At 43.5% G+C, this 16,718-nt stretch overlaps 1 protein-coding gene across 1 annotated transcript in view; it reads right to left on the bottom strand.

The window, feature by feature from the left end:
• Positions 1–16,718, bottom strand: part of Pdzph1 (PDZ and pleckstrin homology domains 1) — a 138,182-nt gene that overhangs the window by 13,046 nt on the left and 108,418 nt on the right. Inside the window, 3 exon segments of the mRNA NM_001402237.1 lie at positions 2,265–2,451; positions 4,193–4,235; positions 6,470–6,627. Of these exon segments, the coding sequence (NP_001389166.1) occupies positions 2,265–2,451; positions 4,193–4,235; positions 6,470–6,627 (388 nt within the window).

Genomic DNA, 16,718 nt, shown 5'->3' on the forward strand with positions numbered 1-16,718 from the left:
TGAGTTCTGTAAGGAAGCAGTCCAAACAAGCGAGTAACAGCACCTTCATGACCTCTGCATCAGTTCCTGCCTCCCAGTTCCTATTCTGTTTGAGTTCCTGTCCTGACTTCCTTCGATGATGAACAGTCGTACAAATAATACCAATAATATAAAAGCAATACAAATAAACCCTTTCCTCACCGACTTGCTTTTGACCATGGTGTTTAATCACAGCAATAATTACCCTAAGCCAATGAGGTTACAGCACTTTATGAGATGATGCTCCTCCCGAGAACCACAGAGCATCTAATGAAAATCTCTAACACCAGGCAAGATAAACCTCCCTTTGAGTTGTTGCTCAGAGGATTCCAAGAGAGTCTACAAACAATATAGGCTATTGCTTCCCTTGATTGCCTTTCAGAAACTAAAGGGAAATCTTTACTGCTGAAAAGGCCTTGTGATTTGACAAAAAGATTTGAGCTGGCTCTGATCACAAAGCTCCTCCCTTAGGACAAGCTTTATAGTACCAGGAGATGCTCTGCAAGCTGCCAGTGTGTGGGGAGAAGTAATCAGTAGTGGGGAGAAGTAATTAATAGTTCTACCCAGTTGTGATACCTACAAACCACAACCATGACCAGTTTGTCAAGATATCCCTGAAGCTACGAGAGTGGCACTCACATCTAACTAGACTTAAGACCTGCACAACAGAAGGGAAAGTACTGGAAACCAAGCCAACTCCCCAGGGTCAGGGAAGTCATAGCTCTTAGAAGAGAACCTCATCCTGCCATTTTAGCAAAGCAGTAAAATTATGGATGGCATCCAAAAGTTATCCTTCCACTCCCAGATAAGTGCAGCTCTTGTCCTTCCTCAAGGAAGATTCTCTTCCCGGCAGAGTGAGAACCACAACTTGTCAAAATGCAGAGAATAATTGATCATGGAGTGCCCAGCTCCAGTAGATTCATCTACAATCTAAACTCCTACACCTAAGCTCAGGGAATATCATGGAGGAGAGGGCAGGAAGAGTTTAACAGCTAGAGAACCAGGAATTCTGCTGTGAGATCCTGTCATCTAGAAATAATCAGGAAGTTTCACCCATGATACCTCAACAATATGGCTGCCTACATGGGACCTGTGAGTGGGGATAATGCCCATAGACATGCTAATGTGGGAAGGTGAATCCTTCTTTTAGACAGAGAACTTTTTAGTTTTTAGAAAGAGACTATGGCAAACAACTAAGACTGAGGAAAGAGGGAGGATTAGCCTTCCCCATGGATGAAAGCCTAATTGCTTACTCGATACCAAGTAGTCAGCCCTGAAATCACACACACACACACACACACACACACACACACACACACACACACACACACATACACTCACACCACTAGACAAGCTTAGCTTGTGTGTGTGTGTGTGTGTGTGTGTGTGTGTGGTGTAACAACAAAAATTAAATAAGACCACGAATTTAAGAGTGAATGAGAGGGTCATAGGAGGGGTTGGAAGGAGAAGAAAGAAGGGGGGTAAATCGTATAATTATATTTCAATTAACATTTTAAAATATATAAGTTAATTAAATAATATTTTTCTAAATTCAAGAAAGTCCTTATTTTATTTGTCATATGATCTTTTTATAGCTATATCCTTTGAATAGCATATATATATATATATATATATATATATCACCTTATAATAATGTAAAGCAAAGCTAGGATAAGCAGACAGAATATGTATGAGAGTAGCGTCTTGTGTATGGACCACCAAATGTGGAGCTGATATTATTCCAATCGCAGTGCCCCGGCCTTGGCCTTCACAGCACTCTTGTGTAACAGTCAGCTGCTACTTTCATTTTATAAGCAAGGAAAGTAAATTATGGAAAGTTGAGCCCACTGACTCCAAAAAGCAGATGTTGAACTCCAAATTAGGAAGACGGAGTAAAGGATGGTGTTTCAACCCAAGACAATGATGTGCATTGCTTTGGAAAGCCATTGGTGACCAAAGGAATGAGTTTGTGTTTTACTGTCTGGACTCCAAGAGTGAAGCATTAAGGCCACTGGCTTCAGGGTTAGCCTGGCTGTTCAGACCTCAGTAGGTGGCTTACTTCTCCACTTCTAGCCACTCTTCTAATTTGCAAATAGAACAGTAGCTGTCCAACCTTGCCTCTTCTGCAGAGGGTCTGTGGTCAGCTGTCTTATGTGAAACAATGTTACAGGAACTTACAAAGGTTTAGTAGAGCTAAGGCATCCTTCCTGTTACTGTAACTATTTCAAGTGATGTGGATTCCTTACCAGACGCCTGAGTAGAGCGGATGCTAGCATAGAAGTACAAGCAGCCATCCTTCAGGATGCAATAGTGTTGAATCCATACATCAGTGCTTCTCTCCAGCTGGTGCAGAAGACCCAGACATTCAGGGTGCTTGATAGCCAGAGGCGGGAGGCTGCTGTTGTGCGCTGTGACATCTTCCCAGACATGGTTCTGCAGGTGTAGCGCAAGGATATGTGAGTAATCATCGAGTCTTTGACCCGCACAGCGGTGACCTGGGCTAAGTTTTGTTTAGCATTAGGGAGCCGCTGCTCCAATCGTTTCTATTGCTAATATAATCTCGAGGCTTGAGTAACTACCTAATTAAGCCCTTGATCAGAGAACTCCCTCTTTTCTTTGGCTTCTATTGTATCCTGAAGCAATCAGGAGTGTCATCTGAAGAGCAGGAGATTGGGAATGGGGAGCCGATGGGCGTAGGTACCTCTATCGTTAGTAATGTGTCTGTTTATGAAGTGCTGGTCCGATGTGTGGCTTCTCACATCACAGAGGTTGCTCTCAAAGGCCTCGTCCCTGGTATGTCCACTATGAATAATAACAGCCCCTGGTCTGTGCCTGTCTTTATCTGAAGCCCCACTTGTGCAGCAGAACAAGCTAACTGCTCCAGGCCAGCTCTAGGCCTTGGGCTCTCACGGTCACTGAGGTGGAAGACTGATGATAAATGAAGACCCTGTAACCTGGAGGGCAGCCCTCAGTCCGCAGGCCTGGGAAACAGGCTCTTTCTGAGAACTCTGACCCACGGCCAGAAGCCCCGTGTTTTATCTCCTCATCAGAACCAGCCTGTGATTGCCAGTTTCTTTTTGTTCGGTTTTGGTTTTGCCCTTTTTTTTTTTTTTTTTAACAAGGCAGTGAAAAGCTAGCAGAGTGCAGAGCTTGCTGTATTCTGTGCTGTGAAGTGGGAGCCTGCTGGGAGTTTGGCTGATCATTTTTTTTTTTTCTTCACTTGCTGCAGACACTCTGAGTGCATTAGCAGAATAGATGCCTCTTAAAAGTATCCAGGCTCATTACGGTGCTGTGTTGGAGGGACGGGTGAATGTGTTGAACGCTGTGTTCCGGGTAAAATGAAATACAAGCCCCACTGTTCATTATATGACAATGCTTGAAATTGTTCTTAAAGGACAGTTTACAAGGCAAGGACACCCAAGCCCCACCCTGAATATCTGCCAATGTGTAAACTCAGAATGTGTAGACAGGTGACAAGTACATGCCATCTTATGAGGGAATGATTGCATTAAATAAAATCTCTATGCTCGTTACAAATCATTACATCCACAGTATAAAACTGAAACAGTCGTGCACCGACAGAGTGTTCTCCAAAACGTCTTATGGTACAAACTCAGAAAGAGGGGCTGCCCGGTCTGAAGTGATGGCTTAACTGGTGATGTAATAAAGTCATCTAACGTTTTATAAGTAAAAGCCTAACAGAATGCTATTGCTCCAAAGTTGATGATCATGGACGTGCAAGAAAAGTGCAAAGTGGCTAACTCGGGGACAGAGCAGGGATGAAAGCATCACTGAGTGTCTGGAAGCAGCCCCCTGCATCTCTGACAAGCCGCTCAGACAGCAGCCGCATCCCAAGACATCCTGGAGATCCAGAGAGCGCACTACTGTGGGCTACTGCTTGGCTTTGTGGGAATCAGAAATTACGACCCACCGTGTGACCGCACCCCAAATCTTCTGGGAGGGATGTCATAAAAACTCATGAAAATATGAAGAACGGCAGGGCTGAATGCTCCCCTCTCGCTCGGAGGGAAACCCATTTGATGCCAATCCTTTTGCCAGCATTTAGAACAGATCTAAGACGTCTCCGACTGGGCTACACGGTATCTACCTTGCACTTTCCTCCTCTGGAAGGAAACAAACCAAACGCAGAGACCAGGATCCCAGGAACCCTTACCTGGCGGACAGGACGGGCTGCTTTCTGCATTGCCTCAAGCCACCTGAAAGAGTAACAGGAGAGGGGCAATCCACAGGGGACCGTGGCACTGGGAAGGGCTCCCTCCTGGCTAGCCTGCCCTTCAGGCAGAGCAGTCCTGAGCCTCAGATGTGTTTCATCCCTCCTGGGTGAAGGTAACTTGTTCTTGTAAGTTTAAATTTGGTATGTGGCAGAACCTTTCCCCATTAGGCATATCTAAAGTAAAATTCACTACTGTCATTTGATCAGTGCCCAAGGGAAAGTTAATTCACTATTTCTAAGGTTTGAAATTTGTTAACAGAATGGCTATACTATCAGGCACTGCTTACTAGGATATGGAAATACTGGTGAATGGCGGTTGCCTTCAGTCCTGGCTAGTGTGCTCTTTGGACGCTGGCTTCATTTGTATGACTTATGGTGCTGCATCTGGAGGCCTGGCTCTCTACTGCTGCTTCTTAGCCTAGCGTGGCCCGTTGACTCCGCCCCAGTCTGCCAACCTTTTCCCGTTTTGTTTCCCGCTCCCCAACTTCCAATCAAAGCACACTGTTCATTGTTCTCCCCGGAGTCCAGTGTATTCCCCTTGCTCTCCTCTCCTGCGTTTCTTCTTCTGGATGTGTCCCTCTCTCATAAATAACTCCCTCATTCCCACGTTTACAATTGTACCTGGGGAATCTCCCGAGATTCTTCTCAACATTCATTCGGCATTCAGATGAACAAACGCACTGCCATGTTAGTTCCAACTTGGTATTGAGTTTTGTTTACTTACTTTTTTCCTTTTGAGATTATAATTATAACGTATCTCCCTTCCCTTTTCTCTCTCCAAACCACTCCCTGCTCTCTTTCAAATTCATGGCCTCTTTTTACCACCAATTGTTAATGTATGCATATATATATATATATATATATATATATGTGTGTGTGTGTGTGTGTGTGTGTGTGTGTGTGTATGCACATATACGTGCATACATATATATACACATATTCATACATATATATGTATGTTCTCAAATGTAACCTGTTCAGTCCATACGATGTAGCATGTATGTGTGTTTTCAGTGCTTACTGCCTGGCACTGGTGTTCTCTGGGGAAGACCGTGTCTCAGTATTTTTAGCTGCCCACAGTGTTTGTGCAGGGCTGAGGCCTTTGGGGCCTTGCCACCCCTCCTCTAGTGTGTCTATTCATGTCATCTTTGTTCAGCTCACATGTGGGCAGCCAGGTTGGTGAGACTTCATAAGTGTGTCTTCTGACGTTGCTAAGGAGACACAGTTAAATAATAAACTCCCTGATCTTTTGGCTCTTCAAATCTCTCTACCTTTCCATTTATATACTTTTGAGGCCAAAGATGGGCTCTTCATTATAAAAACAACCCACAGGAATATTAAAATGCACCCTAGGCATGTCGGATATAAATAAAAGCTGTTCATATCAGACTACCCTGGTAGTCCTTTACTGTATGTTTATTTAAATATACAATATTCCACAAGTAGGGACAAGATACTTTCTGCCCAAGATGTTTCTGACCTAGTACTCTCTTTAAGGTTAAAGCTGGGAGAAGGAAGCGTTCATTTAGTTTAGCCATGTTGGCACACTGTCTTCTCTACTGACTTTCTGCTCTGCAGGCCGTCCCACCCCTCACTCGAGCTGGTCAGTTCCTTCATTATAGCTCTCATTTGGCTCACTGAAACATCCGGTGAGCTCCATTTCCTCAGGGAGACATGGCCAGTGCGTATCTAATGGTCAGAACCCACTGTTATCTTCGTGGACCGCAGGAACTCTCTCTATTTGTGGAGTATGTTGCTTACACATTGTCAACAGACTTCCCCACCCAAAGTCCTATTCATTTCATCTTCTTCATGCTTTGTTTAGCTCATCTCACTATCGTGTACTGTTCCATACCTTGCTTTATCATTTTATGCCAGTAACGATCTGTCTTACAAGACAGATCTGGCAGTTTGCTAGAAATGAGAGGTATGCACAGTTATGGAGCCGTGGCTTTACTGAGCTTTCCTCTCTTTAAAGAAAGGAAGGAGAGTTGCAGCAGTCACGTTAATAGAGTATGCTTATAGTCTCTGGAAATTCTGATTGGGATAAAAAGAAGAAGTAACGACATCCCAAGCTTACTGGACTTAATGCAACATACACTACCACTTTTTTTGTCCTTTTTCTTATTTCTGCCTCCGAGAGTGTGCAAGTCCACTCTTTAGGAAACATTCCCCCTCTAGAAGTAAAAGCAGAGAGGCCTGAGATAACTGAATCACCTCTTCATCTCCTGGTTTGAAGTCGCGCAGAGGCAGAATGTTCTACTTCCGGACTGAGGCATGCAGTTAAACACAAATGGTTTTCCCAAGCTGTTGTCGATATCAACTTCTGCTCCTTCTAATTTTATTACGTCTACAGGCGGCCACTTCCCTTCATCCTGTAGTTTATAAAGAAGGTGATCAGTTAACAGAGAAAATGAAAAAGAAGGGAATTCCACAATGGTTATTTTAAATTGATTATTTTTCCTTTAACGTGAAAAGAAAGTAAGACACACTCAATATACGGCGAAGTATTTTAAATTATCTGTATGTAATTTTTAAACACCTTTTGAATGGTCATGCTTTTTTGAATTTTATTGGTTATTTTATTTATTTACATTTTAAATGTTATTCCCCTTCCCAATATCCCCTCCACAAACTCCCCATCCCCCCCCACCCCCTACTTCTATGAGGGTGCTCCTTCACCTGCCCAGCCATTCCTGCCTGCCTTAGCCACTAGCATTCCCCTATGCTGGGTCATCGAGCCTCCACAGGACCAAGGAGCTCCCCTTCCATTGATGTCAGACAAGGCCATCCGCTGCTATATATGCAGCTGGAGCCATGGGTCCTTTCATGTGTACCCTTTGGTTGGTCGTTTAGTCCTTGAGAGCTTTGGGAGGGTCTGGTTGGTTGATGTTGTTCTTCTTAGGGTTACAAACCCCTTCAGCTATTTCAGTCCTTGCCCCCATTGGAGTCGCTGGTGATGTCAGGCTGCGTGCATCTGCATCTCTATTGGTCAAGCTCTGGAGCCTTTCAGGGGACATGAATAGCCGTTCCTAATACGAGCTTTATTTATGCCCATTTGGGAAAGTATTATTAATGCCAGCTTTCCTGTCACGAAAACAGGACATCAAAAGAACCCTGTATCACGCAAATGTACCTGGTCATGATGTGACACATCTGGAGAGCACCTATACTGTGGGTTCCATGCTTACTGAGTGTCAGGCGCCCTGCTAAATTGTTCCCATCCATCCATGAGTGGACAAACGCTCATCAAACAGTTATCTTTACCTTCTCTATAATACATCAGAAAACAGTACTACAAAAACACTAAGGAATGTTTTTTCTATAAAGGACATTTTAACATACTGTGATATTAATGTAAAAGCAGAATAACTTTACAAGTAAATTGTTCTTCTTTACTTTATAGTTCTTTCTCAAAATCTTACCATCCTTATTCCTCTCTGTTTTACCACCTCTGCATGGAGATGCAGCTTACCCAGCATGACTTCATCACTGTATAGTTACATATATGGACATTACCCTTGAGTAAACTTATGGAGAGAGGAAACCACCGTTGTCCCCTAGTTTCAGAATACTCCCATTAACCTCTACATTTCCTTGGAGCCTATTTTCAGTTGCTACCATTTCCCAAGCCACAGATAAACAGACATCTTTTGGCCATTATGCATGCACCATTCTTGGGTTTTCAGTATCAGTGGAACTGTATAACTTGTGATTTTCCCCCTTAGTGTGATGTCTCAAAGTGTCTAGCTTGCAGCAGGAATTAGCACTTCATTCTTTTTAAAGACTAGATGGCTTTCTATTGTAGGAGATGCCACATTTTGTTTCTCCATGACTAAGTTGACAGATTTTTTTTTCTTCTGGTGTGGGGCTATTTTGGGTAGCACTTCTGTGCATATTTATATACGTGCCTTTGGTATATAGGTGAATACATGCAAGGATATTCTCCAACTACAAGTATTACCTCACACTTCTGCAGCGTTCTCAAGGACTGTGCTCTGATCGTCACGCCAGCTTTCTAGAGGAAGACTACTAGATTCAGTCAGATGCCTCAGCATCACAGGAATGAATGGCATAGAAGGAGAATGTGATTCCAGCAGTGGCTTTCCATGCTGCATCTTTCAAACGTCTGCCTTCTGGGATCACTGGGATATGGGGACTGTCGGCTTTTGGAATCAATATTCAACGCATGCGTTATTCAACGTTTTGGTTACTTAGTTACAATTCCAGGAACATTTTAAAGTTGAATTAGAAATGGAAATGAAACCTTGAGGACCTTCGGTGCTCATTTGCTGAAAGCACTGGGTCTGCCTTGCGTGGACCTAGTGTACAGACAGGGAGAATCTGGCCTTAGTGTCAGTGTTGCTTGATTACTCAGGAAATGTCAGGGTCCTTCCATGCCCTTTGATGTAGGAGAATTTGACAAAGTTTACTTGTGGCCCACTATACAACCAGGATGAGAGCCTCTAGTCATTGAAGAGGTCTTCCCTGCTCACACAAGTCACATGTGCATGAGACGAACGAACAACTTAATGGCTACTTTCTCTTACATGCTATGCATCATGGCCTTGTTGGCATTTTTACTGATCTTAGCTGCTGTCTCATGTCTCCCATTGGTGAGCCTTCTGTGTCCCTGACAGCAGCTGCAGTGACACTTTGGTCCTAGGGCACTGCAGCAGGAGTGTGTTCTCTTACAGCTGAGCTTTCTGCTCCTGGCGTTCTACCTTGATCTCACTGGTGCAAGAGCATTTAAGTCCCTCTCTTGGTGAGATCCAGATGTTGAAAAGGAGACTCCGCTTACTCTAACTGTAAGGCTGCTGTGTCGGCACCACTCCCACCAGTCAAAACTTATCTCTAGAAAAAGAAGAACTAAAATCTAGCTTGTATCTTATTGTCAAGCTTTAAAACTGACTTTCTTAAGTAGGATTCGGTCTTTTAGCTTGGCAGTGACTGTTAAGTTGATTCTGTGTGATCTGATCCCTTCCTCACTGCTCTGCCAGAAGTCCCTCTTAACTCGGATGGAGCAATGAAAATGTCTCCAAGGCTACATTCGCCACAACTTTCTATTCTTTTGTCCAGGGCACAGAAATCTGCTGGCAGCTCTCTCTCTGTTCCCGGTTCACAGGTTCAGCTGCTGCCTGTATGCAGGATTGATTAAAATAGCACAGATGCCGAGGGGATTTAAATAGGAATTGTTTAGTGATGTCCGAAGGCTATAGACTGAGAATAAAGCAACCCAGGCTGTTTGTGCCGGAGGTCCTTGGATAATGTTGGCGTTTTCTCTCATGGAAATAATATTTTTTACAGAATGAATTCCAAAGGTCAGACTGTCAAGAAAAGAGAAACACCAAGCAATAATGAGGACAAAACCCAACTTAGAGGGAACAAACTGCTAAAATAGATTTTATTTTATTTTATATATTTTTTTAATGCAGAAGAATGAAGACAAGGGCATTTGTGTGTTTGTGAGGTTCCCTGCTAAAAATCAACCTACCTACAGATGCCTTTGAATTTTTTGTTTTGGTCAAAACTTCAGTTTGAACATGAAAAAAAATTGTTATCGCCAGCTCTCCAAGTCTTCAAAAACAACAACAACAATTACAACAAACAAACCAAACCCCAAAACAAAGATGAAGATACAGTGTGTATTATTTTTTTCTGGAGGTACAACCCTGAAAATCCAAAGACTCGTAAGTAGGCAGGGAAAAGCATCTTTAACCATGAGAAAAAGATCATTCCTAGTGAAGGAAACAAGAAATAGATCTAGACAGGAAGGAAGCTGGTCTTAAAGGGAAACATCTTATGAAAGGGTGAATGAAGTAGACAGCTGAGAGGATAGGAAACTGGAGCGTTGGTGCAAAGCTGACCTTCAGAGCTTTGTTAATGACACTGAGCAGTCTTTGTCCCTAGGTGGAACTTTGGAGCGCCTGGTCCCGGCCCACAACTAAAATCACCCTCCTTGATGGCCTTGAGAAGATGCATATGATCAACCAGTCTTGGCTCAGGACAGCAGCAAAGGGTGTGGTGAGAAAGAAGGGGGAGCGGGGAGGAGGAAAGATTTCAATGCTGTGCCTGTTGTCATCATTGTGTCCTGGACAAACGAAGTCCTGACTCTTGAGGAACTACAAGCTCCTCCCTGCATTATTTGACATTATTTATGTAGCTATGCATTTCTTCCTTCCTTCCTTCCTTCCTTCCTTCCTTCCTTCCTTCCTTCCTTCCTTCCTTTCTCTCTCTTTCTTTCTCTCTCTCTCTCTCTTTCTTTCTTCCTACCTTTCTACCTTTCTTTCCTTTCTCTCTCTCTCTCTTTCTTTCTTTCTTTCTTTCTTTCTTTCTTTCTTTCTTTCTTTCTTTCTGTACTTATTTGTTTGTTTGTTTGCTTGTGGTTTCATCTTTCGTCTCCAGGTAGGCAAGACCCAATAGAAATGTCAGAAATCACAAAGTTAAATAGGCATGAAAAATCACACCCTTGTTTACAAGCAATGAGCTTCCCAGTTGAAGCTTCGTGACTTTTGTTCTTATTTTGATTGAGTGGCGGGGAATAAGACCAAACCAAACCAAACAAAAACCCATGAAGGCCAACTGACCTCCTCTAAATTGGCAGCCACTCACCTTTTCAACAGAAGCACCACCATAAGGTTGTTCACCTTTCCCCAGAGCTATGGCTTTCTCTGATTTTACACAAATCCCTGGCTGCAGATGTGATGTCAACAGAGGCCACTGGCTCCAATGGAGAGTTTTGTGCTTTCTTTCTGAAGTTTGTCTTGAGTTGGGAATCGGGTTTTCAGTGTGATAAATACCGGCTGACTGCACCATGTTGTTTCCTGGCAGCAGTAAGACCCCAGACTCCGGGAGGCCCTGGGAGCCCTTGCAGCTAAAGTAGTTTGTCATTGGACAAATCCTGATGCTATGCCCAGACAAACAGGTTTTCTTTTTCCTTCTGGAAAGTTAGCCAAAGGGAGATTTGCCAATAGTATTTGAGTTGGGGCTACCCAAGTTCTACAGCTTTGAAGAGAAATTTATGTTCTCGACTGAATCGCTCATTTGTTAGCATTTCTTCTTGGTTCCTAAATTGCCCAAAGAGGATAACTAGTACCATACAATACTTACCATTACAAAAAAAAAATAATGAAGAACTGGGTATGGTGGCATATGGCAGGGCATGAAGACAAGATTAGCAAAAGTTTGAGGCAAGTCTAGACTATATAGGGAGTAGAAGGAAAGCCTGAGGTGTGTGTGTAGCAAGGCTCTGTCTCAACACCCACTATTGAAAAAAATAAAAATAAAAACGTCTATGAAACAGTGCAGTGGGTTTAACAGCCTGAAAGCTATGGGTACAGCCACATAGGCATCTGCAGCAAAAGCACTTAGATGAAATGCTCGCCTTAAAGGGTCGTGTCTAAATGCAATGCACAAGAGTGCTTGCCTTTCCTCTGTGCACAAGAGTGCTTGCTTTTCCTCAGAGGAGACATTCCAAGGACTTCAGTGGATGCCTGAAGCAGTGAGTGCAGAACCCTGACCGTAAGCATTTTACAAGCCTTGTATGTGGAGTGTGGCCACCGAATACTAGACTATGTTGATCCTTCTGAGTTTTGTGTTAGTCATTTACATCAATACTTCCCTACATGAAGAACACGACAACCAGGACACTACGACAGCGGATCTGATCATTGACTTACAGGTGGTAATACATAGAGTGTGGACACACTGCCAAAACGCATGATTTATGTCCAGAGTGGGATGCAGTTGGATGATAAGATACCACATTACTCAGAAAGGCACGCTGTACAACATGAATTATTTATTACTGGAATTTTCCACTTAGGGTTTTTTGAAACACAATTGACTGTAGGTAACGGAAAGTAAAACTGTAGTTAAAGGGAGGACTGTCATACTGTTTCTTTGTAGAAAGGCTCTACAGTCAGAGCAATGGACTCTGAGCCTCACGACACTCCTCTCTGTGTCCCTCCAATGACTTGCTATTGACTTCGTCCTTACCCCATGCCTCAATTTCTTATCTGCAAAATGGGATCATTGTAAGAGTTGACACTTGTGCAAAGTTTTTAAGATGATGCCTGGCATTTCAAACATGATATATAAATATTTGTGCTAAGAAACTCCTGCCACCCCCAGTCAGAGGTTGATTCCACTACAGAGAACCAGGCCATTACTGCTGAGCCGCTCCTGGGAGGTAACTTCTGGAACTTTGCCAAGCCCTGTCTCTCCCAAGCCTGGATTGACAACCTGAGCACTGATGTTTCTTTCCCCATCCATTCCTCCGCCGGTCTGTGACTCCTGTATCATCTGCTAGCTGTTACATTGGGCACTCAAGTCCTGCCTGGATGTTAGTGTTAGACCAATTTCTGATTAGGCACCTCACTTATTTATTTGTTTATTTATTCATTCATTCATTCTTTTTTTCATTCATTGTATTTTTCACAATTTGGGAGCTTGTCTTGCAAACGCTAGGCAAGCGCTCTGCCGCTGAGCTGCAAGTACTCTCTTACTCGTGCCAATTCTTCCTGCTCTCCTTTCTGGCCTCGTTCTCTGATTGCTGGATTTTTTCCCCCCCAAGGTTAGTGTTTTCATTCCCTGTAATCATCGGTTAAGCATTGTGCCCTTGGTGGGAAAGAAATGTCTTAGCCCTGTTCTAGTTTGCAGTGGGTTCCGATGTTTATCTACAGACATGATGGGTTACCCCGCCTCTTTGAGCATAGGAAACATGCCTCTCTGCCCCCTCTTTTTAGAATTTTTATTTTTATTTATTTATTTATTTATTTATTTATTTATTTATTTATTTGCTTTCTGCAAAGTGAATTGATAGCGTGAAAGGAAAATTCTGCTTTGCTTTTGAAGCCTCCGCCCCAGTCCCATCATTTCTCCCTGACAGTAACTTTGCTCCAGACATTTGGTTCATCCAGAGCTTAGTCCTGAATCCTCTGCCTTTCAAAGTGTGGGCTACCAGTCACAACCTAAAAGGCTCTGACGCTACGTTCCAGGGTTCTGGACACAGAAATCAACCAGTTATGTATGAGAAGTTAGCTTCTCTGTGTCGGCTTTTTGACTGTTTAGTATGCAAACCTTCTGAGTCTTGTGGATGTTTGAAAGAGCCCAAGTAATGCTGTCTTTTCCTGCTCTGTGGCCTTGAGACATTCTCTAGTGTTAAATGCAGCTTGCCCAGGGCTTTTCCCCGACTCTTAACTGTGGAAAAAGTGGCATGGTGGTGATTCCCAGATGATTCAAACCTGTGTGCGAGTCTAGATTTTTGCTCTGTGTTCTTTTCTTGTATGACTTGAAGTTGGACATTGGAGAATCTGCTTTCGCTCCCATAAGAATTACTCGAAAGTACCCTGGACTCCTGAAGAAGAAAGTTTCGCCAGCTGCCAAATCTGATAGAATCCCACAATCCACATGCTCTACTCTCCTGGATGTTCTCCTGGGTTGAAGCATCAGCCATGGCTTTCTGATACTTTGAAAGTTCTGATGGCCGCCCTGATGCAGAGCTCCTGTTCTCTTGGCTTCCTGCCTGCATCAGTCACCTGCTTCCCTTTACCCCCTGGATGTGCTGCATACCTGCATAGCAGCCTTGGTTCACCTGAGCACTGTTATTTTGTTTTTTGTTTTGAATCTGTTGCCCCAGAGATGGTGGATTGGTTTTGGCTGAGCACCCTAGCTACACTGAGCCAAAACAAATGTTTTTAGTGATTTCTGAACACCCCCTTCCAAATGTGTCTTTGCTTTGAGTACTTTTTTTCTTCTGTCTTAAGATACCTTTTAGGATGGGGTTGATCAATGGAATGAAAGCAAAGAACCCAGAAATAAACCCACACACCCGTGGGCACTTGATATTTGACAAAGAAGCCAAAACCATACAATGGAAAATGGAAATCATCTTCAATAAATGGTGCTGAGGTAACTGGATGTTTGCATGTAGAAGAATGCAAATAGACCCATATCTATCCCCCTGCACAGCGCTCAAGTTCAAGTAGATCAAAGACCTCAACATAAAACTAGATACACTACATAAAGTGGAAGAGAATGTGGGGAATAGCCTTGAATATACTGGCACAGGAGACAAATTTCTGAAGAATCAGGCATTAAGATCAAAAATTAAGGGGCTGGGGATTTAGCTCAGTGGTAGAGCGCTTACCTAGGAAGCGCAAGGCCCTGGGTTCGGTCCCCAGCTCCGAAAAAAAAAAAAAGAAAAAAAAGATCAAAAATTAATAAATAGAATTTGATGAAACTGAAAAGCTTTTCCAAGGCTAAGGACACCATCAATAGGACAAAACGGCATTCTACAGTAATGGGGAAAGTTCTTCAACCTGACAGAGGACTAATGTCCAAAAGATATAAAGAACTGAAGAAATTAGACATCAACAAACCAATTGAAAAATGAGGTACAGACCTAAGCAGAGACTTGTCAAAAGAGGAACCTCAAATGGCTGAGAAGCACTTAAAAGAAATGTTCAGTGTCCTTAGTCATCAGGGAAGTCAGAATGACTCTGAGATTCCGTCGTACCAGCACAGCTAGGATCAAAAACTCAAGTGATAGCACCTGCTATTGAGAGGAGCAAGGAGAACACGCCTCCATTGCTGGTGAGAGGACAAACTTGTATAACTACTTTGGAAATTGGTTTGTCAGTTTCCCAGAAAATTAGAAATAGTTCTACCTCAGGAAACAGCTATACTGCTCCTGGGCACATACCCAAAAGATGCTTTACCATTCCACAAGGGCACTTGTTCAACTATGCTCAGAGCAGCTTTATTGATAATAGCCAGAGACTAGAAACAACCTGGATGTCCCTCAACTGAACAATGGATAAAGGCATGTGATACATCTACACAATGGAATACTACTCAGCCAGTAAAAACAAAGGCATCATGAAATCTGCAGGCAAATGGATGGGACTTGCGAATATCATACTAAATGAGGTAACCCAGACCCAGAAAGACAGGGTGGTATGCAGTCACTTATACGTGAACCTTAGCCATAAAGTGCAGGATGACCAGGCTATACTCCACAAACACAAAGAAACTGGGTAATAAGGAGGGCTCAAGGGAGGATGTGTGAATCTTCCTCATAAGGGGAAACAATAGTCATCCTAGGTGGATGGAGGGAAGGAAATGGGTGGCAGAAGGGATCAGGTGTGGGAAGAGGGGGCAGCAGATGGTGAGAATGGAAATGGGTAGGGGCATCTCTGGTTCAGCTGGAGGCCTAAGACAGGGGAGGCTTAGGGGAGTCTCTGGGCTGGCCCTAGCTGTGATTTCTACCAACAGGGGGATATAGATCCTGAAATGGCCACCTCCTATAGCCAGACAGGACTTCCAGTAGAAGGAGTGGGGACACCAAATGAGCCACAAAACCTCCAACCCAAATTTGTCCTGCATACAAGATGCACAGGAATAAAAATGGAGCCTAGACTAAGGGAACAAATGACTGACCCAATTCAGACCTAGTCCATGAGGGAGATTCAATCCCTGACACTGTTAGTGACACTCTGCTATGCTTGCCGACAGGAGCCCAGCATAACTGTTCCCTGAGAGGCTTCATCCAGCAGCTGATGGAAAAGACAGAGAGGCCCACAGCCAAACGTCAGGATTCTATCCCCTACTTGTGAAGTGTCTGAAGAGAAGGGGAGGTGGTTATCGGGGAAGGACTTGTAAGGGCTGGATTGGGAGGAGAGGAGAGAGGTGGGATTTGATCTGGATGGAAAGTGAGTAAAAAAAAAATATAATAATTTATTGAAGAAAGCCCAAAGACACCTGTTTACATTTGTAGTTACTCTCCCATGTCCTTAGGCAATAGTTCTTTGTATTAAATTTCCTGTTTGAGTTATTTAGTGTGATGATTCCTTTCCTTTGTTAACTTTGTAGTAATTGTTTGGTCAAACAATCCTAAGTGTTGTGGGAAGGTGTCCAGACGTGATTAATGTTTGAGTCAAGAGAATTTGAGTTAAGCAGCTTAGCTCTGTAATTTGGAAGAGTTTCAACCAGTTAATTGAATACTAAAGAAGAAATACTGACCTCCTACAAAGAAGAAATTAGTCTTTTCAATTTTTCTCCCTCCCTCCCTCCCTCCCTCCCTCCCTCCCTCCCTCCCTCCCTCCCTCCCTTCCTTCCTTCCTTCCTTCCTTCCTCCCCTCCTCGTCCCCCTTCCCCTCCCCCTTCCCCTCTCCCTTCCCCTCCCCCTTCCCTTCCCCCTTCTTACCCCTTTTCTTCCCCCCTTCCCCCTTCTTTCCCCTTCCCCCTCCCCTTCCCTTCCTTCCTTTTTCTTTCTCTTTCTCTTCTGTGCTTGCAATTAGTTCCACAGACTTCTTTGTGCTCCCTAACAATGAAGCTACACCCCAAAACCCACTCTGTTCTGTCCATGTATTCATGAACTCAGTGATACACTTATGAGAACATCAGAAACGAGCACTTTCCTCTAGGCTCTCAAGCGTCCTTTTCATGAGTGTCATTAACAGAA

Source organism: Rattus norvegicus, chromosome 9 (genome assembly GCF_036323735.1).
Source record: "Rattus norvegicus strain BN/NHsdMcwi chromosome 9, GRCr8, whole genome shotgun sequence".
Taxonomy (NCBI): domain Eukaryota; kingdom Metazoa; phylum Chordata; class Mammalia; order Rodentia; family Muridae; genus Rattus; species Rattus norvegicus.